At 41.4% G+C, this 23,226-nt stretch overlaps 1 protein-coding gene across 1 annotated transcript; it reads left to right on the forward strand.

The window, feature by feature from the left end:
* Positions 1-811: 811 nt before the first annotated feature.
* Positions 812-21,538, forward strand: NOD1 (nucleotide binding oligomerization domain containing 1). The gene is made up of 12 exons (XM_027733364.2): positions 812-898; positions 1,459-1,797; positions 3,656-3,830; positions 4,647-6,450; positions 8,502-8,585; positions 9,630-9,713; positions 11,241-11,324; positions 13,340-13,423; positions 15,481-15,564; positions 16,180-16,263; positions 18,314-18,397; positions 19,843-21,538. The coding sequence occupies exons 2-12, from the start codon at positions 1,582-1,584 to the stop codon at positions 19,913-19,915; spliced, it is 2,856 nt and encodes a 951-aa protein (XP_027589165.1). The 5' UTR covers positions 812-898; positions 1,459-1,581; the 3' UTR covers positions 19,916-21,538.
* Positions 21,539-23,226: the final 1,688 nt, after the last annotated feature.

The raw sequence follows: 23,226 nt of genomic DNA on the forward strand, positions 1-23,226 counted from the left end.
ATTACAATATAAATTCATGCCTGCTATATGGTATATTAACTGCAATTAAAAAAAAAAATCCTGCTTTAACAATACAATAGAGAGTAGCCTGATCCTGATTCCTCTTGCTTTATTGCCTTGTAGAGAAAAATGTGAATAAATGGCCATCTAAAAAGAGCTCCCAAGAGATGGTGTAGAGAATAAGGACATACACCACATATGTATTTGTAGACAAGGAGAGAGCATTCATGCTGAAGAGTATGGTTTTCAAAACAACGTCTCTCCAGCAATTAAAGGGTTTCCTGAGCCCGTAGCTGTCTGAGTTAGAGGACCATGTTTAGTCTCTAGGTGTACATACAGGGTCTGAGGTCAGGCATTGTGTTTCCACGGGGTATAAATTGGTGTCTTCATTACAAGCTGTATTGTGTGCAGTCTCTTCCCTTTATGAAGATGGAGGTGCGTTGTATGCCCAAAGAATGTGAGTTGTGATACCATCTTCTAGGCCTAGTTCATCATATGAGGAAAAAGTCTCTGAATTCAGTTATTCTGTGCAATTCCTGCTCAGGGAGAGGTCCAGAATTTTTGTGTGTCATAAGAGGTGGGATCCTGTATATGGACAATCACTTATTTTAGTCCTTTCTGTAACACTGGTTTTTTTCAGATCCTGAAAAATTTTTAGCTTTTATAGTTGCTCACCTGAACTTGATATGAGTAACCAATGCAATGATACGTTTTCTGTTTTACACATCAGAACCAATAGCTTTAGGAGTCGTGAAGCGCTCTGTGCCCCTAAGAGGTGTATTAGCTCTGAAATCTACAGCAGCCTTTTCACTGTTAACAGCATTTTACTCTTTGCTTTCTTAACAGGAACAGCTGATCGATGGTTTTTCCACAGTCTCACTACTGCCTCTCAAACCAGGTGCCCTGAAGCTAAATTCTTTTCCCTAGTTTAGCTAAAACTGTCTGAGAGTTCACAAGGCCTTGCTTTCAGGGACAGGTATCATATTGTCAACACTGTATACAGGGTCTGTTGTTGTAACGAACTAAAACCAGAGTTAATTGCTACTATAAATTAATTCCTCCTGCAAAATTAATTGCTATGAAGTATAATTTTATTCCATTTATGTCCTTGTCCAGATTATGTTTGGACAGATGCCCTCCTTTGTCTATTGAAACATGAAAAGCTAATAAAAAGTATTAAATTATGCACTAAGAACAGGCAGTTAATAAAGCAGATGTCAGTGGTATTGTCGAGGCAAGCTACAGTAAAGTACTGGTACAGAAGAGAGACTGCCTGTTGTAGACATTTTATTTTCCAAAACCTGTCCAAATAAATGGAATTACCTAAGGAAGAAACTTTATTAAAAAGTTGGTCATGATATTACTGAAAGGTTGGAAGCATTCTTTGATGTCTAGTTGAAGGGTATATGTGCGTAGGATAAGGTTTAAATTGAGGTTCTATGCAATTACGTTTTACAGGCTCGATAATGTGAAAGACAAATATCCTGTTCGGCTGAACTTAACTCCAAGCTGACCTCTCACTGCAAGTGGACAGTTTCTCAAAGATGAGGCTTGGTGGAGCAGCTTCTCACTACCTCAACTATGGAAGGCCAGCTCTGTGCTAACCTGGACATTTCTGTGAAAAAACCTCCAGGAGCAAGCCCTCCATCCTTCATTGCTTTGTTGAAGGTACACCGAGAGCTCCTGGTCAGTAGAATCCGAAACACTCAGTGTTTGATTGATAACTTGATTAAGAACGACTACTTCTCCACTGAAGATGCAGAGATTGCTGTCCAGTTTCCTACTCAAGCAGATAAGGTGTGATTTTTATTTCACTAGCCACTGAAGCTTTTGGTTACTTTTGGTTTACCACCAGGTTTTATGGGTTTATCTGGCAATTTTACATGTAGTGTATTTTCTACTCTTTGTTATTTTGGAGTTGCCCCATCCCATTCCTTCTGGATGCGTGTCTCCAGCACATCTCTTTCCAACATGGCTGGCACTGCTTGTAGTGCCCATTGGCAGCTGTAAGAATGAGCAAGGTGGTAATTGCTGTTTTGTCCCTCCCAGCTGCAGCTTTGGAGGTGTCCCACTCCCACTCTGCTAAGGAGGTGTCCACAACGGTTATTAGAGTGTTGCAAGGAGAATCTGCTTTAGGATGCTGTGGGACAGATCATCGTGCTTTTGGAGGGACAGAAATTAAATATTGTTTTAGAAGTTAATGACTGTGTTGTCTGTATGCACACCTTCCTTTCTCTTTAAAGACCTATGTGTGTTGTAAATGTTATGGAAAATTGATATATCCTAGCACATTTGGGATTTTAATTCGTCTTTGGACATCAGTAGCAAAAATTATTTCCTGGTCTTTCATTAGGAGAAAATTGCCATGTACACAATTGCTCTTTGCATCATAACTTGAAACAGCTGAGGAGATTGTTTCCCAGACCAAACAATCATGCAGCTTCAGAATGCTGTCACAGTTAGGGGCAGGCAAATCATAAAAAATTCAGAGACCTTGGACTTCACTAACAGTGCAGATTTTCATAGAATAATCATTCTTGCTGGCACATTGAAATGGTAACACAGTGCTCACTCTGTGTATAGGGTCAAAGCTGAATAAATGCACACTGTATGATTATCTCAATTTCTTATTGTTCAGCATAATATGCATGATTGTTGTAGCAAAGCTGAGGGGGAGGCCATGCATCAGGAGTCTAAGCAGAGACAGAGAGCAGGCCACAGTAGCGTAAGTGAAGCGGACTCTGTGGGAACTTCTCTGGAAGGCATAAAATTGCTTTTTAGAGCATACAAATTGTCAGAAAAAGCTCCATGTGTTTGCTGTGCTGCATGTACCTCACCCTGCCTTAAGCTCACAAGAGACCACAGTCTCTGGAAACCCTCTGTGTGGTTTAGGACTGAATTCTTCATTCATTTACAGCAAGGGGACCCAGACATTCCAAATGTGCCCCCAGATGATTGCTCTGTCTTGCGGAGGGTCTTGTACTAGGATTGCCGTGTTTTGGTGCACAGAGATCACACTCTACCTTGCCTCTAGAGGTAACACTTAGTCTTGAACTGCTCCAGCCACTGCCTGGTAGCCATTAGTTTTGGTGACAGCTGCAAGGCCGTTGTATAGACAGAGCCTGAAGAATTGAGTTACTGTGTTAAATGGAAGAGCTGTCGAGTTTTGGCTCAGCGTTAAGATCCAGAGGGGAATTCTGCCTACCCTGCTCTGGATCTGGATGGATCCTGAGGTAAACCCAAATGTGACTGGAGTATTTATGAAACAGAGGGTGAATTTAGGGCATTGAGAAACCACTCCCTTTTTTTTATTTTAACCAGCAAAGGATTTAAAATATACCATCTAGCCAAGCTGAGGAAATCCTTTGGGTTCCCTCTTGAGGAGTGGTATTTATCCGTTTTGTTTCTGGTTAGCATATGATTTAACTACAAGTTCAGACCTTCAGAGCCAACTCTCTTGCAACATCCAAATACAAGTAGCGATTGAGTTCTCTGATGGTTCAAATTCAGAGCTAGATTTTGCATTCATGTTTTTGAAGTACCAGCTTTGATTTTTGTCCCCTGCTCCAGTCCGGAAGGGATCCTGAAGCAGTCACAAGTGTTACCATCATCAAATGCTGTGTTATCAACGATCTTTCACGTGCTGTTTCTTCAGGTTCGCAAAATTCTAGACTTGGTTCAAAGCAAGGGAGAAGAAGTTTCAGAATATTTCATCTATGTCCTGCAGAAAGTCACTGATGCTTACTATGAACTTCAGCCTTGGCTGGACAAAATAGGTTACGAGCCTTCAGAGAATATTCGTAGTAAACCTGTGGTAAATACAGATCCAGGTAAGGTCATATGTCTCTATCCCTTCCCTTACAACTACCTTGCTATGGAGGAAGCTCCAATCAGGTGACAGAAGAGTAACTTCATCTGATGTCATAAATGATCCTTTTCTCAGCAGGAAGTAGGATGAGATCTTCTGAAGTCTCTTCCAACCTGAATTATTCTGTGATCCTAAATGATGAGCTATACTGAAAGTCAGAGTTTAGGTACTGCAGAAATAAATGATTTCCTCCTGAGAGGTTTTTTCCTACTACATAAATACAAGACTTACTTTGTCCCCATCTGAAGTGAAGTTTCTGGTGCAATAAAAACACAAGCCAACATTGCACAATAACTGAGACTCTTGGTTTTTTGTCATTTAAAAAAAATCTTTTGAGGTGCCTAGGACTTGGTTTCTAAAATGCATGCCTTCTATTTACAGTAATATAAGTGACCAAACAAGTCAGGATAGAACTGCAGGTAGAAAATAAATAAAGTGAAAAGGCTAATCAGTGACTGACAAGTTGAACAAGCCTTTGCAGCAAGTAAAGCAGCCTTTAACAAAGGGTCAGGGGCTTGGCTTTGAGTCTCAGCTGAAAGATAGCAGCCCCTTAAGCCAATGCAGCATCAGTAGTGGCTTTCAGGTAGTGGCGACTCAAGTGACCTTTCATTAGCACCTGAATTTCCCCAATGAGTGATGATGGCAGCACAAATAGAACTAATCTGACAAAGAACTGTTTTTACGTGAGAATTCCTTTTGCTTATTGCCCACTCTGAGTTCCCAGGAGATGGGTCATCGTCTACATAGGCTTTTTAATAGTAGTTCACTGTCTTTTTAGTTAGCAGGTATTGCCAGAAACTCAGATATGAACTGGGACAGGACTCCAAGTTTGTTATGTCGTACGCTCAGAGGGAGGAAATGCTGCTTGAAGAAATCTACTCTAACAGCATTATGGAGCTGGTCAGTTTTACCAATGAGAGTCTTGGCCAGGTGGGTCAATTAGAAGCCCTTTTTGATGATACAGTTGGACTAATTAATGAAGATGGAGAGACTGTTTATGTCTGTGGTGATGCAGGAATTGGAAAATCCATCTTGCTGCAGAAGATACAAAGCCTTTGGGCCAGAAAAGAATTGGACATAGGGGCCAAATTTTTCTTCTGTTTTCGATGTAGGATGTTTAGTTGCTTTAAGGAAGATGAAGCCATATGTTTGAAAGACCTACTCTTCAAATATAATTGCTACCCGGACCAGGACCCCACAGAAGTCTTCCATCACATCTTGCAATTCCCTCATACAGTTCTTTTCACGTTTGATGGCTTTGATGAGATCTATGCCAACTTTGATCTCAGTAGTGTACCTGAGATATGTTCACCCCATGAACCCATTCACCCCTTGGCACTGCTGGTAAGCCTTCTCAGGGGAAAGCTTCTTAAGGGATCCAAGAAAATTCTTACAGCGAGGACAGGAACTGAGATCCAAAGAAACATCATTAAAAAGAAAGTGTTGCTCCGTGGTTTCTCCAGCAATAACCTGAAGGAATACACTGCTATGTTTTTCAAAGATGAGCGGCAACGAACACTGGTATTGAACCAGTTGGAAGCTAACCCCAGTCTTTGCAGTTTGTGTTCAGTGCCTTTATTTTGTTGGATTATCTTTAAATGCTATGAACACTTCCATTCCGTGCTTGACAGCCATGAGCTTCCAGACAGTTCTGTTACACTGACAGATGTATTTTTGCTCATGATTGAAGTTCATCTGAACCGATCTCTGAAAACAAGTTTGCTGAAGAACAGCATCAGGAGCCAAGCAGAGATGTTCAAATCAAGAAAGGAAACTCTTCTAGCTTTGGGTAAAATGGCATACAAAGGGTTGGAGAACTCTTTCTTTATCTTTGAGCAGGAAGAGGTCTCCTCAGCGAACATCTCTGAAGAAGATTTGCAATTGGGCTTTCTCAGGACAGTTAAAGGTTACAGTGGTTGTGACAGTCAGGCCACTTACGAGTTCTTGCACGTAACCCTTCAGTCTTTTTTCACAGCTTTGTTTTTGGTTATTGAGGAGAAAGTGGGTGCCAAGGAATTACTTGAGTTTTTCAATGAATGCTCTTTCACTGAGACTGCCCAGCCTACTTGCCTTCGCATACCTTGGCTGAAGAAACAACTAGCAGGGGAGGATCCTTTCGGAAATAAGGAACACTTTAATTTTACCAACATGTTTCTTTGTGGCCTTCTTTCTGGATCCAAGCAGAAGCTCTTCAGGCATTTAGTTTCACCTGCAGTCCTTAAGAGGAAGAGAAAAATACTCATCACATACCTTGGGGGGAGCATGAAATCCCACCTGAAAGGCTACACTCGGTCCAGGCTTACAAGCTACAATCAGATCCAGGTCCAGCCCAACTTTGTTTGGATGCTGAGGTGCCTTTACGAGACTCAGAGTGAGAAGGTGGGGAAGATGGCTGCCAAACGCATGCACGCCAATTACATCAAGCTGGCGTACTGCAATGCCTACTCTGCCGACTGCAGTGCCATCTCCTTTGTGGTGCATCACTTTCGGAAGCGCCTGGCTCTGGATTTGGACAACAACAACATCAATGACTATGGAATAAAACAGCTACTACCTTGTTTCAGCAAGCTTGCAGTGATCAGGTAGGAGTCTTTGTAAGCAGGTCCTTTCTTATCCTTGGTTAATTTCACAAACTGGTGAGCTGAAGGAATTGATCTCGGAAGTAGAAAAAGATGGGAATTACTGCTGCTGGAAGTTAAAATTGCAGATCTTCTGAAATCTTCATTCATCCAGTCATAGGAGCAGGGATACTCTGGGAATTTGGAAACTGAAATGGAAAGGGTGATAAGAAGTCCTTAGAAGCCAGGACTGTTTAAACCTGTAGGTTTAGTCAGCTTCATCTCAAATTCTTTTGTCTCAAAAGAGGATTTTTATGAAAGTGCTTAGGGGAGAAGAAAGGAAACAGAAGTGCATCCCCCGTTATCTGAAGATTGCCTGAGCCTACCTCTGCCCTTTGGTCCTATGGGGTAAAGAAAGGATCTACTACTCACAGTAACCCATGATCAAAAGCTGTGAATTTCTTGCTTTTCCATCCTGCCAAAATGTCTGGTTTTCACAGAACAAAAAGCTATCATGTAGTACTCCATGAAAAGATGTAGCTGAAGTCTGTAGGTGACGTACTTCCCTGAGGTGATGTGGAGGTAGGACATGGCTGTGATCAAGGAGGACATGGTGTGATCAGGGAGAACTAACTCCACCTCTAACATCACAGACCATGTTGTTTCACCCCCAGCCTTTTGAGGTTGTGCTATGTAACTATATCTTATTTGTCCAAACATTTCAGTGCAGAAAATCAGGAACTTCATATATATCTTTTTTAAAGCTCCTTCAGCCCATGAGGATTTATTTTTTTAACAACTGGATTTATTCCTCCTGTTTGGCTGTGCTCTGCCTTGTTTTCCTCTAAGACTAAATCAAAGCAAGTGACTCTTGTTTTTTCCAGTTAGTTGCAAATTGACTGGCCTCCCAAGAGAAAGCAATAAGGAAACTTCTGGGCAAAATGCATAAGTATGTAAAACAAAAAAAAGAAGAAAAGGCCAGCCTTTCATTCTTTGTCCCTATTGTGTGATTATGCCATACCCAGTATGATCTTAGCACCATACCTAGCACCAAACCCATCTGTTAGGTTGCCTTTTTGTCTTTATGGATCTTCAGATGTTAGGACTTTCATTTCTAATGACCAATTTCTGCAGTCCAGGAAACGATGTTTCAGCAGCTTAACTATCCCTGTCAAAGAAGCAGACTGTTCTGATCTGTAGAAATTGGTTAATTTCTCCTAAGTGCTCATGCATTCCAAAGGGACCCAGTTACTAACTAGCAAAGGCCAGGGAGGCTGGTGATGATAAGGGACTCTCAGCAGTGAATGTTCAGCTACTGTTTGTGTAGTAACTAAAGCTGATCAAAATGTTTTCACAGGGACAGCTTTACACACAAAATGTGATTCATCAGAATTGGAATACTTCACTTGAACTGGTCCATTTAGTCAAAGTGAAAAAGCTTGAGAAGTTACAAAAAAAAGCAACAAAAACAACAACAACAACAAAAAAAAAAAACAACTGTGAGGAGAAGTATTTTTATTCTGTGAATGACTGACGTTGATTTGTTTCATGTCTAGCTGGGACAACAAAATTAGAAATGTCTAGCACAACCCATGGGACTGCAGTTCTATTTTCTGGCCAGGGCTTTTCACAATCTTTATTCTGTGAAGCCTGAATGCGTTGAGACTTTCAAGATGCCTGGCTTTCACTAGGTACTCAGAGAGAAGGTTGCAAGAGTAATAGTCTGCACAGCTTAATTTTGCTAGGGTGTTAGGCAGACTTTCTTCCTGAAATCACAATAAGCGCAGGAGGAGGTGAGATGTTTATCTGGTGTCTGACTTCCTATGTTTTATTGTTTTCAGTTCTATGGAAAGGTTCCAGAGCATTACCTTGGAGATTTGAAGCTTTCTGTTTTTTATTGGTTTTGAAGTGAGCCATATGAAACTAAGCTCACATTTCCCTTAACGGCTTTTAATACAGACCTGTTAAAATATCAGAGGAAAATGCATAGACTTTCAGTCATTTGTTAACTCATGGGTGATGAAAACTTGTAATCTGTATTGATTTAAAGTTTCTTTTCATTCCCTTCATTCCAGGCTCAGTGTAAATCACGTCACAGATCATGGCGTAAGGACCTTGTATGAAGAACTCTCCAAGTACCGAATTGTGTCTTTCTTGGGGTATGTACCATTTTGGACCAGAATGCTAGATATTGAAACTAGAAAATAAAACTCCAATGCTGACAGTACTAATGCAGCAGAGGTGGGGTGGAAATTACAGTTACCTCCTCGTTAACTGACCATAAGCAAAGCAGCATTTTGTGTCAGAAATTATTCAGCTGCCACCCTGTATCAGTTCACTGTGGTCTGCAGCTTCGTCTCCCATCACACTGCCTCATGGGCTGGCCTCCTGCTGACATCAGACCCTTCTGTGACACAGTGCAGACCACTGTCAGGTTACTGAATTGTGTGGGCATCATAGTTTTATACCTAAAGCCTTCTGATATGGAGGGGAAAGAGAGTACAAGCAAGAGAGCATGTGCTTTGTAGCTAGGGCCTGTTGTTTTCTCTACTGATTTATTTCAACTATGCAAAGCAGATAGAGCTTGCTAGGGAGTAGTATCAGGAACATAGATTTTCATGTGTCTTGCTCATGGTACCAATTTCTTTCAAGACCTTAATTAGTCCTTAATCAAGTTAAAGCTGGAAGGCATGTTAGCTCTGACTGCCAGCTCTTGGTTAAGTAGCTACATAAAAATGACTTTCTGAAAGGTGAACATGAATACCAAGAATAGCTTTCTTCCTCAAGTGCCCTAATGTAAGTACAACTGCTCAGGTATCTGATCTTCAGTAATATTTACAAGGGGATTTTATGACTTTTAAAAGACCAAAAGTACATTCTAGTGTTTCCTTTTTCGACTTATCTTCTGGCAATATTATTTCTGTACTAACACAGGAATAAAGGGAAGCTTTGTTTGCTTGGGGAGATTTATTATTAAAAAAATATATAAATATTTTCTCATGATTTGCAGTCTGGTCTCCTTGTATTTTTTATCTAGCCCTTCACAATATGAATTATATATCAAAATAGAAATGCAAGCAACTGTGAATATGTACAAAGCCATAGAAAAAAGATAGATGCTATGCGTGCGTCATAAAATATTCAGGTTTTAAATATTTAACAGCAGGAATAACCTATTTTTACCAATGTGATTTTTCTTTAAGCTTATACAGCAATCAAATCACTGATGTCGGAGCCAAATATGTTGCAAAACTAATTGAAGAGTGTTCAAGCCTGGAATATGTTAAGTATGTTGGATCTTTTTTTCTTTTCTCCAGATAAAGCAACTTGAAAGGCGAGGGAGAGTAGAAAAAAGACAAAAATTTTATTTGAAATAAAATAAAATTTAGGCTGCAGTTGTATGTTCTTTTGCAGGGGATGGCAGCAGGGGAAACACTTGAATCCATAGTCTTTTCTGGAATATAGCAGTAAGTTAAAGGAGTGCATGAGACCTGTTCTTTACCTAAATCCAATCTGAGCACCTGAGCAAGGCATAAGTTGTGCATGAACCTTGCTGCCGCTTCCAGTAGGCAAATTCCCTTGTACCAAGGGAAATTTCCTTAGTACCAAGCTTCTTAGTATCTGCTTTTTCATGGGCCACTGGAGTCAGGCTGTGCTGGTGTCATAGCTCAACCCAAATTCACATGGTGAGTTGTTCCCTTTAATTCCTAGAACTTCCCCAGATAAGAGCATCTGGCCATGCACAACACTGGTTTGACATAAAGGTAGATCATTAACCAATGGTTTAATTGTGACCATAGCAGAAAACAGAGGTAACTGCAGCAATGTCAGCTATTGGTATGAGTGTAGCAACTGGCAGCCAGGGACTCTTGAGTTCTAGTCCTTGTTCTACCACTAACTTGATCTGAAACCCCACTATAGCCACATCCTTCACACTTGAAATATTTGCAGAGTTTTGAAACCCAAGAGCACTTTGGTTCTTTTGCTGCTTTGACACAGTGCTTTGCTTATTTAATCTCACTTTCACAAAAAAACCTTGTGTTGACAGATGGTTACTTTCAACTCTCATAGTAATCCTAGCAATTATTTTGAGACAGAGTGCATGTTCATGTGCCTGAAGTCAAACAAGCCAATTTTATGTCAGTGTAGTGACTTGAGGGGTTTTGGAGTTTGGTCTGTTCTTTACATCCATCTATATGCAGTTATCCCTTCCTTGAACTCCAGCCATTTGATATCCACATAGGCTAAAAATAGAAAAGGCCTTCTGTAGAATGCCAGCCAGAGACACTCACTGCTGCATTGACCTGTGCCACTGCCTACAGCCCATGCTTAGAACAGAAAGACACGAAATTATCGCAGTCTGTGCTTGTCAGCTGCAGACTCCCTTGAAACCACACAGTCACGAAATATTCTGTTCCCTGTGGCATCATGAAACATGCTGCACTTAAGTCATGTGCTCTGTAGCAACTGCTGATACTATGAACTATACTAAGAACTAGGCCAGGGTCCTTGCCTTGAGGATCAGTTCCTAAAGCTCATTTCTAACACACTGAGCACCAAATCCAAGATTCTACTGTAATATTTCTGATTTGGAGCACTGACATGCAAAATAAGCAAAAGACAACATAAAATTATGTCTTTTAATCAAAAGTCAAGTGTCTGCAGTATTTTTTTGCTCTAGGTTAATATTTGATAACTGCAGCTAGCCTCCAGAGTTAATTAGTCTTAATTACTTGTATGGCTTTCTGAGCTGATGTTCTAATAGCTGTACAGTTGTAAGTGATGTACCTCATCAATTCATGTATTTTGTGCAGAATAGGAGCAAACAAAATAACTAGTGAAGGAGGGAAGTGCCTTGCCCAGGCCATCCAGAAGAGCAAGACAATGTTTGAAATCGGGTAAGTTTGGTGCTAAGGAGCAGACCTCGGGGCTCGAGTTTGGCAGGGCATCTATAAATCCATTAGGATTCCTTTTTTCATTCTTACCTTCTCTTCTCCTGCTATTCCTTCCCCCCTCAACAACAGCATTAGAACAAGCAAGTGTAGAAGCACAGCCATATTTTCCATGGAAAAGGAGAGCTGCTTTGTTGTTCTTCAGTTCACACAGTATTTGGTTTGGGTTTTGGTTTCTGGGTTGGTGTTTTCACTGCTCTGTCAGAGCCTTAAAGGAGAGACAAACAAGAGGACAGTGTGTAAAGATAGCCACTTTATGGCAACACAGGTCCTCTAGAGATACCTGGCTATTTTTAAGTCTGTGTGGTTTTATGACTGTTGGCACTGTACCTAGTTATTGAGTGTCATTGTTACATTGTCAAACCTTCTGCATGACATCCTGATAAAGTTGTGAGCTGAGAGAATAAAAAGGAATTCACATCATCCACCTCTAGTCTGTCCCTAACTGGAGAGTCTGCTATTACTGTAGGTCTGAACGTACTCTAAACCTTTAGTTCCTGCCCTCTTACTCGGGAAAGGTGCTAGGTTTGATTTATTTTATTTTATTTATTTTTTTCCCCTTCTGGCAAATCCCAGTTTCTCTTTTCACTCTACAGGAGAACATATTTCTTAAGATTTAATACTTAAATACGTGGCATTAAAACCTCTGTTTGGCCATTGTGAAAATTATAGTAACCTTGAAATATGAAAATCAGATCTGAACAATCAGATTTTTGGTCTTTAATTCTGTTCTACAACATTTCAAAATACAGTGCACAGCCTGCACACTTCCATACAGCTGGGTCTGCTGTGCTGTACTTGCTGTAATTTCAGTGAAGGACTCCTGTTTCCTCCTGTGGAGGAATAATGACTCCAAATGGATTTAGGATAGCTCAGTATTCAACGTTTACAGAGCAAACTGCACTGGGTCTGAAGGACAAGGAAATTCTGGGGAACTTACTGGAAGTCCATGTGTTTAGATGCCACAAAGCTCAATTGATTTTAAAAGAGCTGCCAACTAATTACCCATCAATCTGAGTGTGGCTCTGAGTCATCAAGCCATGATCTCTGTAAAAAATCCAACGACTTAGACCTCAGCAGAGGTGCTTTCAAACCTCATAATAGAGGGTGAATTTTCAAAGTGGTTAGTCTGCATAGAAATAATTTAATCAGATACTCCTTGTAAATATTGATCAAATCTCCCCAGCTTGTACCATGTTACCTTCTCTTAAACCTTTGCTTTATTTTGCCATTGGAAACACTATTCCACAAATGTGTGAAAGAGCCCAGTGTTGTACTGTCTTTGTGAAATTTTGATCTTTTCTTGGCAGCTGTTGAGAGAGGAGATGTCACTTGGGTATAATGCTGAAGTGACAGTAACCATTTTACCAGACTATTTTGAAGGAGAAGAGGAGCCTGTAGGGTAGTTCACTTCAGAAAATCTCCTTTTTGGCTGTGGGTCCCCATGCAGTTGTGCATCTGGGAGTCTTTCCAGGACCTGTACTTTGCACTGTGTAAAGGCCAGTCTGTGCCCAACAGGTAACAGAAAAATCACAGCCAGGATATGGGAAGGAAACACTGAGCAGAAAATTATAGGATTTAGGATTTGGTGTGTTTCTCACATCAGCTCGCTGTACGAGACCTCAAGACACCTTTACCCCATAAGGGTAGAGGGCTGCAGAGGGTTTTCCCAGTGCAGCAAGGTGATCCAAAAAGCACTCCTGCTGCAGCAGACTGTCTCCTAGAGTTGCTTCTGTGCTGTGGCCTTAGGGTACTGGTGAGTCAGCAGAGGCTGGTGGTGTGATGTGCAGGGAGTGGAACATACCTGGCTCAGCAGGGAGGGTACCTACCAGGTGTCTCACAATCCTGAAAGACTGGGAAGTTATCAGGGAGGAGGGGAGAGGAGAGAAAAAGGGAGAATGCAATGCCAGTAGTCAGTAGGGCAGCACAACTGATATCTCCTGGTTTCCTCTCTTGACTAGGATGTGGGGTAATCGAGTTGGAGACGAAGGAGCAAAGGCATTTGCAGAGGCCCTGAGGAACCACCCCAGGTTAACAAACGTGAGGTAAAACACTGTCGAAACCAGGGAGCTTGTTGTAGGGGTGGCTTTTCCATCATGCTCTGAAGCAATGACTCCCTACCAACTGAGAGCTTGGAATGCCATCTGGTATTGCAGCCTTTGCTGTAACCAGGAGGCTTCTGGTGCAAGCAAGAGTCCAGATTGAGTCAAAAAGCCCTGTGCAGCCATTAAGCAAGTTAAAAATACTGCAAGACTGGCATCCTTTCCTCTATCTGCATGTCTTCCCCTCATGCTGCACGGAGTTCTTGGCATTTATGAAAGCACATGGTCAGTGGGTGCCATTTTGATCTGGGAGCACTAGCAGAAGGATGTCACAGAATCGGGCTCCAAGTGAGCTCAGTGTTAACAGTTCCTATTGTGAAAGTGCAGCAGCTTCTAACAAATTAATTTTTAGGAGGATAAACTTGATAGGGACTGGGACATTCTTACATTTGGCCTCATCCTGTACTCCAATGGAGCTTCAACACCACATATTCAGTGCTACTGCTAATTCTCACTGGAGTACAGTGAAGCATCTCAAACTAGCCTTCCGGAAGCCCTAACGTGGGAGAAGTTGGAAGTATAGCAAAGGGAGAAGTCAGCACTGTTAAACAGTCCATCCCCTTCCTCCCAAATACTGGCTGGGGATTTAAAGATGCATATTGTGGCAGCTGCTGCTCCTTTGGAATCCCTTCACACAGCTGGAGCACTGTGTTCAGGGTGATCTTTTCCATTTGTCTCCCAGGTCCACTGGCCTTCTCAATGAAGGCCCAAACAAGGCTCCTTAGTTTCCCCACAAGGTGGCACATGGCACTAGTTTCTTTAGAAATACTCTGAGAGTTTGGGGATTTCTGGAGAGTTTATTACTGCCACTTCAGATCCAGGGATTTCAGAGCTGTTGTCTTGTCCTCGTTTCTGCAAGCGGGTAGTCGAATTTAAAAATTAAAAACTGAACAGGTGCAGTGACCTAAATATATTTGAACTTAAAAGCCATCTGAAATAGTCATCTTCCCATAATTGCACAATCCATCCAGACGCATCAGACTTGAAAGAAAACATTTTGAACTTGAATCAGAGCTCAGGGATTCTCAGAGAGCAAATATGCTGATGAATGTGTTTGAAAAAATAAGGAGGAGTAAGTGTGCTATCTCCAGCTTGGGTTTGCTGGCACTTGTGCAATGTGAATCCTCTGCTCTGTATTGTACTTGCACTCGGGTTTATTTCTTATCTTCCATTGGTTAATCCTGCTCCATGATTAGAATTCATAGTTAGCACCAGTGGTAGCTTTATGTGAAGATTAAGGGAAGATAATCCCTACTGCATCAGTTTATTTTATTTGCCTTTTTTAGGCCCAGTCATTATGGACTGAGAATATCTAGTTTCAGCTGAAGCTAGGAGGGACTCATGCTAATACATACTTGTGTAATTGCTCTACTTGATTCCATTTTATACCTTTTTTGAGACTTTGAATTATTTTGAGAGGGGAGATGCTTTTTGAATTTTGAAAACCTGGAACATAACTTTAACTGGATGATTTTGCCGATGTCTATTCAAAGAATGAAGGGCAGACTAAGAAATGTTTGTGGTTTGTAATGGAAAGTATTTACAAGCTCATCTCTCCATACACAGCAGAAGGTGTTGTATTTGGAAGATGAATGAGGTATTGGGGCATCTGAAGGACTGAAAGGACAAAGTGCCCAGTTCGTACAGGGACTTGGGATGAAAAAAGCATGTAAAAACCTATGTACTGCTAAGTGTAACTTTTTGTCCTTGTTAAAAGCCTTGACTCTCAAAATCACTGGGTGCAACTCTTCTGTCAGTCTCAAGAGCACCACTCGCTGACAGCAAGCCTGATGGCCTCTATGATAGACCTGCACTCAGGCTGCAGCCCGTGAACTGTTCTCACTTGTAAATCATAAGGACTTACTGGTTTGCAAAGTACGTGAGCCTTTGAAACACACAAATGCTGAACTGTACAACTGGGAAGCAGATCATCTGGGATATTTACGAGTGGAAGGGCCAAGTCATGCTGTTTCTTACACATTTGTATCTTTATTTCACAGTCTCGCATTCAATGGCATCACAACAGAGGGAGGCAAAAGTATTGCTGAAGCTATGCAACACAACAACTCCGTGAGAATATTCTGGTATTTGACAGTGTGGTCTCCTTCTCCTCTTCTTCTTTCTCCAGAGAAAACTGCAGCCTAATTTTATTTCCTCCAATCGCATCACCCCTGCTATTCTCCCTTTCTTCTCTCCCTTCCCTCATCCGCTATGCTTTCACTACCAGCAAGCTATAAGTTATCCCTTTGGAAAAATGTGGGCATGATTAATGGATCAGCAGCACCTGTCTTTTGGGACATATTCTAATGACCTAATGTTATGCCTCACTCTGCTCCCTTCATCTTGCTTTCCCCTTTTTCTCTCATTTCCATCATCTGAAATTCTTTGTCCCCAGTTTTTGCACCTCTTAAGAGCTGTCTCTGCCTCTTTACCTTTTCCCATTACACCTCCTCCACCTTTTAGACACTAAAGCATCTTGAGAAAGTATCATTAGAACATTGCTCAGAGAAACTAAGATCTGATACTTGTCTTTTTTACCTCCAGGGCTTCTCTTCAGTCTCTCTTTGTTTCCAGCCTTTACAAATTGCTCAGGGCAGGAACAGCCCTTTGGCTGTCTAAATCTAAGTCACAGTCAAGCTGGAAAAACAGGGGGCCGAAAAGTAATTACATCCTAAGTGAACATTTTTTCTCCCACTTAGGTTGACTAAAAACGAGCTGGATGATGAGGCAGCAATGAGCTTTGCAGAGATGCTAAAGGTCAACAAGAAACTGGTGCATTTATGGTGAGTTACATTCCACAGTGGCACAGGCTCTTTGGTAGTCACTACATTAAAGCTTCACCTTCCAAGGCTATGTAGGTCACAGTAAGCTTTCTGTCCATGGTCTGGGTGCAGCTGACTGGTTGTAGACAGCTCTAACAGGAAGTTAGTAAAGCTACTGTCTAGCATTTTCAACCTGCTTTTATAGAGGATAAAGTTTAAGCTGTTTGTGTGTCCTGGTAACTTTCAAACTACTGATTGATTTCATCTCTCGTTAAGGGAACAGTACTGGCCTCAAACTCAAAGGTTTCAAAAAAAAAAAAAAAGACATAACCAGACAGCTAGAATAGAATAAAGTTATTATGATTATTTCTATTTATCATCATACTATGAAAGTAGCTAGCTCAGCTCTTACCCTTCAACCAAGAACTTACACGACAGACACTTAAATACATGTTGCATTTGTCTGATGCTTTCTTCTAGGGCTAGAAATACACTCATGCAAGACACTCATCTCTAAGGCACAAATCCCCAGGAAACCAGGGATTATTTCTAGCAATCACAATGAGACTTGTTACACTTCTAAGAAAACATAGCGTTAGCTTTTCTAATCCAGAGGTTCACAAGAATTTGTTGATGAATGGGGTTGGGCAGATGTGGGCTCTGAAACAAATAGCCATCCATTCATTTCAAGCGACCAAGAGAACATAAGAAATGGAGTCCCTTTACAGGCTTTACGAAGACTTTGCTAACCACACTCCAGCACACTGCCTGTATTAATCCTAGTTTCCACCCGTTAGGAAGCATGCTGGTTGTCATGGGTGCCAAGTACTTGCAGCCTCTTTTGAAAGCAGCAGAAGCTGTGGTGCCCATCACCCTGAAAATAAAAAGGAGGGGGGGAAGTGCTTGATTTCTTTGCGCACAGCTGCAGATATAATTCACTGAGTAGTTTGGTTTGAATTCTTAACGAAATTTTCCCCAACCAAAGCATGTCTTTACCATGACTCTCAGTATTGTCCCTGGGTTTCTGACAGTAGATAAATTTATATCCTCCTTTGTTGGTTACACCACTGGATACCTTCAAAAAGCAGTGACCTAAATAGATAGTTGAACTTGAGGCAGAATAAAAATCTTTTTCCAGTAGCTGAAAGAATCTGCTGGAACCCTTTGCATTTTGATTCATTTACCAAGTGCAGAAAGTCCTGTAATGGGAAAACCTATCTCCCTCCCTCCCTCCCTCCCTGAAAGATTGTTCAATACACTGCAATTATCAGCCTCATCCTGAATCCTGAGGGATTCATGCAACCAGTCACATGGAATGGTACAGCTATGGGGCTCACCATGGTAGACTGAAAGGTGAGTACTGAGTTAGGATAGACTGATGAGACTTTTTATACTCATGCAGATAACGAGACATTCTTCATTTTTAACTCGGAGATGGTCTACAGTGGTTAATAAGAGCTACCTACTGCTTCATCACTTGGGCTACCTGAGGATTTTATGTGTCTTTTGTTTTTCCCTAAGCTCAGATGAGACATAATTTTTAGCTGCTAAGTTGGCTTCACTGGGACTGGCACCTGCTCATGCTGGAGTCAAAATCAGTGCTTTATTTTTCAAAGATCTTGTTGATTTGATAAACAAGACAGGAGGATTTGGCAGCCTCTGGATCATAACTGCTAAAACACTAGGCCTACACAGAGTCTATAGTCAGAATTTTCTGTACATCACTTAAAAATATCTCACAGTGGTTTTAGTAAGAAAAAAGAGCTAAGAGGTTTATCTGTTTCAGAGAGTCCAAATACCACAATCTCGTACCACTAGTGAACAGTTCATAGCAGAAATTTGTCAGCTGTGTAATTAAGCTCAGTATCTCCAGAATGCAAGATTAAAAGGAAAAGACTAATACTCAAATGTGGGGCATTTGGCCAATACTGTGTACCATTCTCATGGATAAAATCATAACCATCTTCTTGTGGCAGACAGCTTTGCTCCTTGATGTCAGGCTGAGCGTAGGTTATGCATGCGCTGCAAATTAGTTTGCATGTTAGTTTGACATGAAATGCTTTCTTTTTAGGCTTATACAGAATCAAATTACAGCCAAAGGGGTGAAGTGCCTCAGCGAAGCTCTCAAGGAGAACACGACCATTAAAGAAATCTGGTAAAGATCCCTTCCTCAAAGGCTCACTTGTAGACTTTCTTTCCCTTTAAAACACTACTGGCCTTACTATTTTCCATCCTAAAAAATTCAGAGCAAGTTTATGTGAGGCAGGGGTTGTAGTTCCAGCTGTGGATTTCAAATAGGTAAAAAACTGCTGCCATTTAAACATTTCCTTTTTTTTTTTTTAACGAATGTCAAGCAGTTTTCTTAGTTCACATACCACTGATTTGCAGAACATGTGGGTTTGCAGAACCAGGGCCTAAATTTATAGACCAAGTTTTGTTTGTCTTGTTTTTTCACTTTTAAACTTCTGAACGTGCTCATGCTTTTCAGGACCTAAATCCCAACAAGCAGGAGATGGTTATATTTAATCAGCATTACTAATTTGGTTTGTAGAATTTGTGCTTGGATTTTCTTTGGGCGGTGCTCCAAACACACTGAAAGTCCTAAGCTACAAGAAGATTAACTTTTTGCAGGATTTGTTTGTTTTAGATTAGGTGGGCATCACATAGTCACACGTGTGCATTTAAGGCAGAAAGCCAAATACCAAATTCCTTTCTTCACCTCAGAGAGCTCAGAAGTCAATAGAACTGAGCTGGTTTTAGCACTGTTACTTTATTATTGAATATGAAATTTATTTCTAAATATATATATTTGTTTTACTGAAAGGACACTGAATTCTTGCTTAAAAAGACAATGACTCACTGTCTGACTGGTGTATTCCCTGGAGATGTGGAAGAGGTGCTTTTTTCAAAAGCCACTGTCAGTATTTGTCTGTAGAAGAGGCATCAACTCCCACTCAGATAATTCTAAATCTTCAAAATGAAATCTGTCTTTTGATTCTGGCCTGACTGTTCAGAGGCATTCATTAACCCAAACAATTTCATAAGTCTAATGGTTTAATAGATTTCAACATTTCTGTAAGCAGCACTTAACCAGGCTGCTTATTTTCAGGGGTGTAAATATCAGTGTAGATTCACTTTACATAGCCAGAATTGAAGATTTTTCTATTGGTCATTTCACATTAATAATGCCTGAGTACTTCACAGAGTTTTCTTCCCCTGTTTTTAGGGAAGACACAAAATGCTCTGAGGACTATTTAAATTTCTTTAAACTAGCCCACTGCATGATAAGAACCTTTGTCAGCTATATGGTGCTTGCTGAAATGCAAACAGATGGGTTTCCAACACCAAGTTTAGTTACTGGAGTTTATGTGTGCGTTCTGTTTTTATTTCTGAAGGAGAAGCCTTGTTCCCTGTACGTGCAGTGGGAACAGCAGTGCTGTAGCCGGCCTGTCTGATGCCAGTTCCCGGTTGCATGCCTTTGAGAAGCGTGCAGCTCACACAGCATTGCAAACCTGTGATCTCTGCTCCAAAACCTTGGAAAAATAGAAGATGGGCAAGTCACTACCTTACTTTCACATCCCTTTTATTTTTCCCCTCCAGTTTGAATGGGAACCTGATAAGCCAAGAAGAGTCCAAAGCTTTTGAAAATGAAGAACGGATCATTTGCTTTTGAATGAGGACATTTTGCCAAGTTCATTTAACAAAGGTTACTCCTACACTTGGACCACAGAGTTTATAAAGGCAGAAATCTACAGGGCTCATGGCAGGAGAGACATACATGATTAGCTGCCTTTTTATGAACATGCTGCTCTCCCTCAGCTCCATCCCTTATCCTGCTTGTTATTCCTAATCCTTTTGGTGAGTGGGAAGTTGCCTGGGTAAATAATTAATGTTTGTACAGTGCTTTGAAGATGAAATGCAAAGTGTTAACAGAGTAAATCCACTGTTATATGCATTTTGATAACTGAGTTTAGTTTTATTCTGTACAGTGATGTAAATAATTTCTAACTTATTTATATCCATAAATATACACACACACATATATATATATGCAAGAAAGGGTGCAAGATGCACAAATTCCACCAGCTCACAGTATTACCTGCCTCAGAACTGAAAATTAATATCTGTAGCTTTACTGGAAACAGTATCTATACTGTTGGTATGAATGTTTTCAACATGAATACCTTCCTCCTGCCTAGAAATTAGGCCTCTATTTCTCCACTGACTACAGGCAGCATTGTAGACATTGCTTTTTTTTCATTTGGGTTTTTTGGGGGGGAGTAGAAACGGATACATCAGGCTCAGATTACTTTCAGTAATCTTTTTTTCCATATTGAAGGCAATCCATTTTCTTTTATACAACCAGAAGTCCTTACTGCCTTCACTGCAAAACCATAAAACTGTCAGTAAACCACTTTTGCTTAAAATTTCCAGAGGGCTGTATGGAAACGGCTACCTCCTGTTTTCACAGTGTTTGTTCTGGGGAGGGGGTCTGGAGATAAATGTGAAAAATTAATTAGCAGGCTGTTCATTGCCTTGGCTCTTGGCCTAGACACTATGCTGGTGGCAATACACCAATATTACGTTGCCCAGGTTCAGTGGGGAGGAAGGACAATTGACAATCACTAGCATCAAGTAAAAATCCCTTCTCCCAGCAACATGTAAGCACAAAGAAGGATTGAGATTTGCTTGGAAAGCTTTTAGTCTAAGCTTGAATTAGGGGAAAGAGCAAGGCAAGAGGCAGGTAGTAATAATAAGGACTGGCAAGAAAACATTATCCCCCCCCAAATAATTATTTTTTAGGGAGTGTAACTTTAGATGCTCTTAAAAGAAACCAGTTTGCAAAGGAGTGAGGTATTGGATTTTTTCTTTTTTTTTTGGAGGGGTGGAATTAGGCATGCTTTGTAAATTCAAACTACCCCATGGTGTAGGAACCTAAAATGGCATGAGCCATTTTCCTTCCTTCTCCTGTGTTACCACCTGCCAAAACTTTGAGAAACAATTCTCCAGTAGCTGACTAACCCACAAAATCTTGGTAGGCTGGAAGAAGAATCTCCAGTTGAAATGCCAAACCAATGAACCCTCACCTTCCCATGTCCCAAATCTGCCTCATGAAAGAAAGGATGAGAAAAGGCTTGCTTTATAGATCAGAGCTTCTCCATTTCCTACATGGTAGCTGACCTTTCCCAGCCTCCCCATTCTGTCTACTCCCTTCAGCTCCCTAACACATTTTAAAATACTCATAAAGTTTTTTACAAAACCTGCAGTAAAAAAAAAAAAAAGTAAAAAAAAAAAGAAGAAAACCAGCTTAGTGTTTATTATTTTTCAGTGTCTTTTCTTCTGTGCCTGTGGTATCAACTCTGATTTTTCACAGGGAGACAGATGAAGTTTTTCAACCATGCTAGAGGAAAGACAGCTAACTTGAATGATTTCTGCACCTGAGCCATTTGTTTACTGAAGCAAAAGGGCACACAGTTACAGATGAGCTGGATTTCAATTGCCAAAACATCTGCCAAAGCAAAGCCTTTAAAGACTTCTCAGTGACTTTAACAAATCAGACACTCATGCACCTTGTCAAAATGTTGTGTTTTGCCAGCCCGCTCTGATGGAAAGGAGAAGACACTGGTGTAAGGAAGGGCGTTCACAGGAGGTGTCAGTTGCCTGTGTTGGAGGGAAGCGTGCTCCCAGTTTGATCTAATCACAGAATTATTTGCTCTTTTACCAGGTAGAAAATAGTTTAAAACTCCAGCTCCTGTCCTTATTTCACTGATTGACTAAAACAGCTTCCCCCAAGCTTTCCAATGCAGACACATCTGCCCCTCTTTTGATTTAGAGCAGTCTTTGGCGCTATTTGTTGCACAGCATTCTCAGCCCTGTTGCAAATCTCATTCTAACCTGGTTGTTACAAGCCAGGCATCCAGGGTGGTGTTTTCAGGGGCAGCAGCATTTACGGCGCTGCAGCAGTTAAGTGCAGCCTCAGAGTAAGCAGTGGCAGGATCAAGCCCAGCTCCATGTAAGACAGAGTTTGGCACTGATTACAGTGCCAGTCATAGCCACTCATTTCAGAGGTGATTTTGGGCAGCTGCAAGTGCTTGTTTGGACTGGGCTGAAGGTCTGAGCACAGCTCAGTCCGGGTTTGACAAAATCAAGGGGTTTCCTAGCATCCAGCTCCCAGCTCACCTAGAGCTTCACACAGCACATCACAACTTTGGGAGTCATGCTGGGGAAACTGGTTGCTGCTCTGGAAGCAGCCAGACACTCCTTATTTATCAGCACAGCATTTTTGGCTGAAGCACTTTGTAGCCTTACTGGCCTGTTTGTAGAGCGCCTTGGAGCAACACATTTGCAGCTTGCAGTGAGAGCCTCGTTCATTCAAATTCAAAGACAACTGTAACTTTAATTTTAGACTTGTTTGTAATTTGCTGAAGCCATCTCTGTACACCGCGTCATGTTTTTCCACTCATCCACTGTGATAATAAACAGCTTTGTAAAGAAAAAGCTGCCTGCAAGTGCTTTGGCTTTGCTAAGCCCTGTCAAGTAGACACTTGGCTAGATCAAGACAGGACAGTGACACCCTAACTAATTCTGGCTGCAGACGAGAAAGAGGAGCTGATGCAGCTAGAGAAGGCCACTCACAGCTGCCACTGCCCCTAAGGGACCCTTCCAGCAGCTGGTGCCAATCCAGTTAGGGGCACCGAGGGAAACCATGATGGTGGCTCCGGGACATGCTGCTGCCATGCTCTGCTTCCACAGTCCTCTGGCCACACTGACGGCAGAAGCTCTTTGTGTTTCCATTCACTGCTGTGGGTAAAGACTTGCTGGCTTGAGGTATTACCACTCGTATGTGGTTGGTGCAAGCTGTGTGTGTTTACTGGTGCCAGAATAACAAAGTGGCCCTCAAGAGAGCCCTGCTGCAACACAGTGCAGTCCTGCTCCCAGCACACACTACCAGGTCTTCAGGAAAGGATGTTTTTCTGAGCCTGG

This window comes from Pipra filicauda, unplaced genomic scaffold, assembly GCF_003945595.2.
Source record: "Pipra filicauda isolate LSUMZ 115617 unplaced genomic scaffold, ASM394559v2 scaffold91_size2508729_pilon, whole genome shotgun sequence".
In the NCBI taxonomy this organism is placed as follows: domain Eukaryota; kingdom Metazoa; phylum Chordata; class Aves; order Passeriformes; family Pipridae; genus Pipra; species Pipra filicauda.

What these genes read in the sequence shown, in the direction of transcription:
- NOD1 (XM_027733364.2), top strand. Translation starts at nt 1,582, where the DNA reads ATGGAAGGCCAGCTCTGTGCTAACCTGGACATTTCTGTGAAAAAACCT. An exon ending in TTCCTACTCAAGCAGATAAG is followed by an intron (nt 1,798 to 3,655) that starts GTGTGATTTTTA and finishes CTGTTTCTTCAG; the next exon opens with GTTCGCAAAATTCTAGACTT. An exon ending in AACTCCGTGAGAATATTCTG is followed by an intron (nt 15,565 to 16,179) that starts GTATTTGACAGT and finishes TCTCCCACTTAG; the next exon opens with GTTGACTAAAAACGAGCTGG.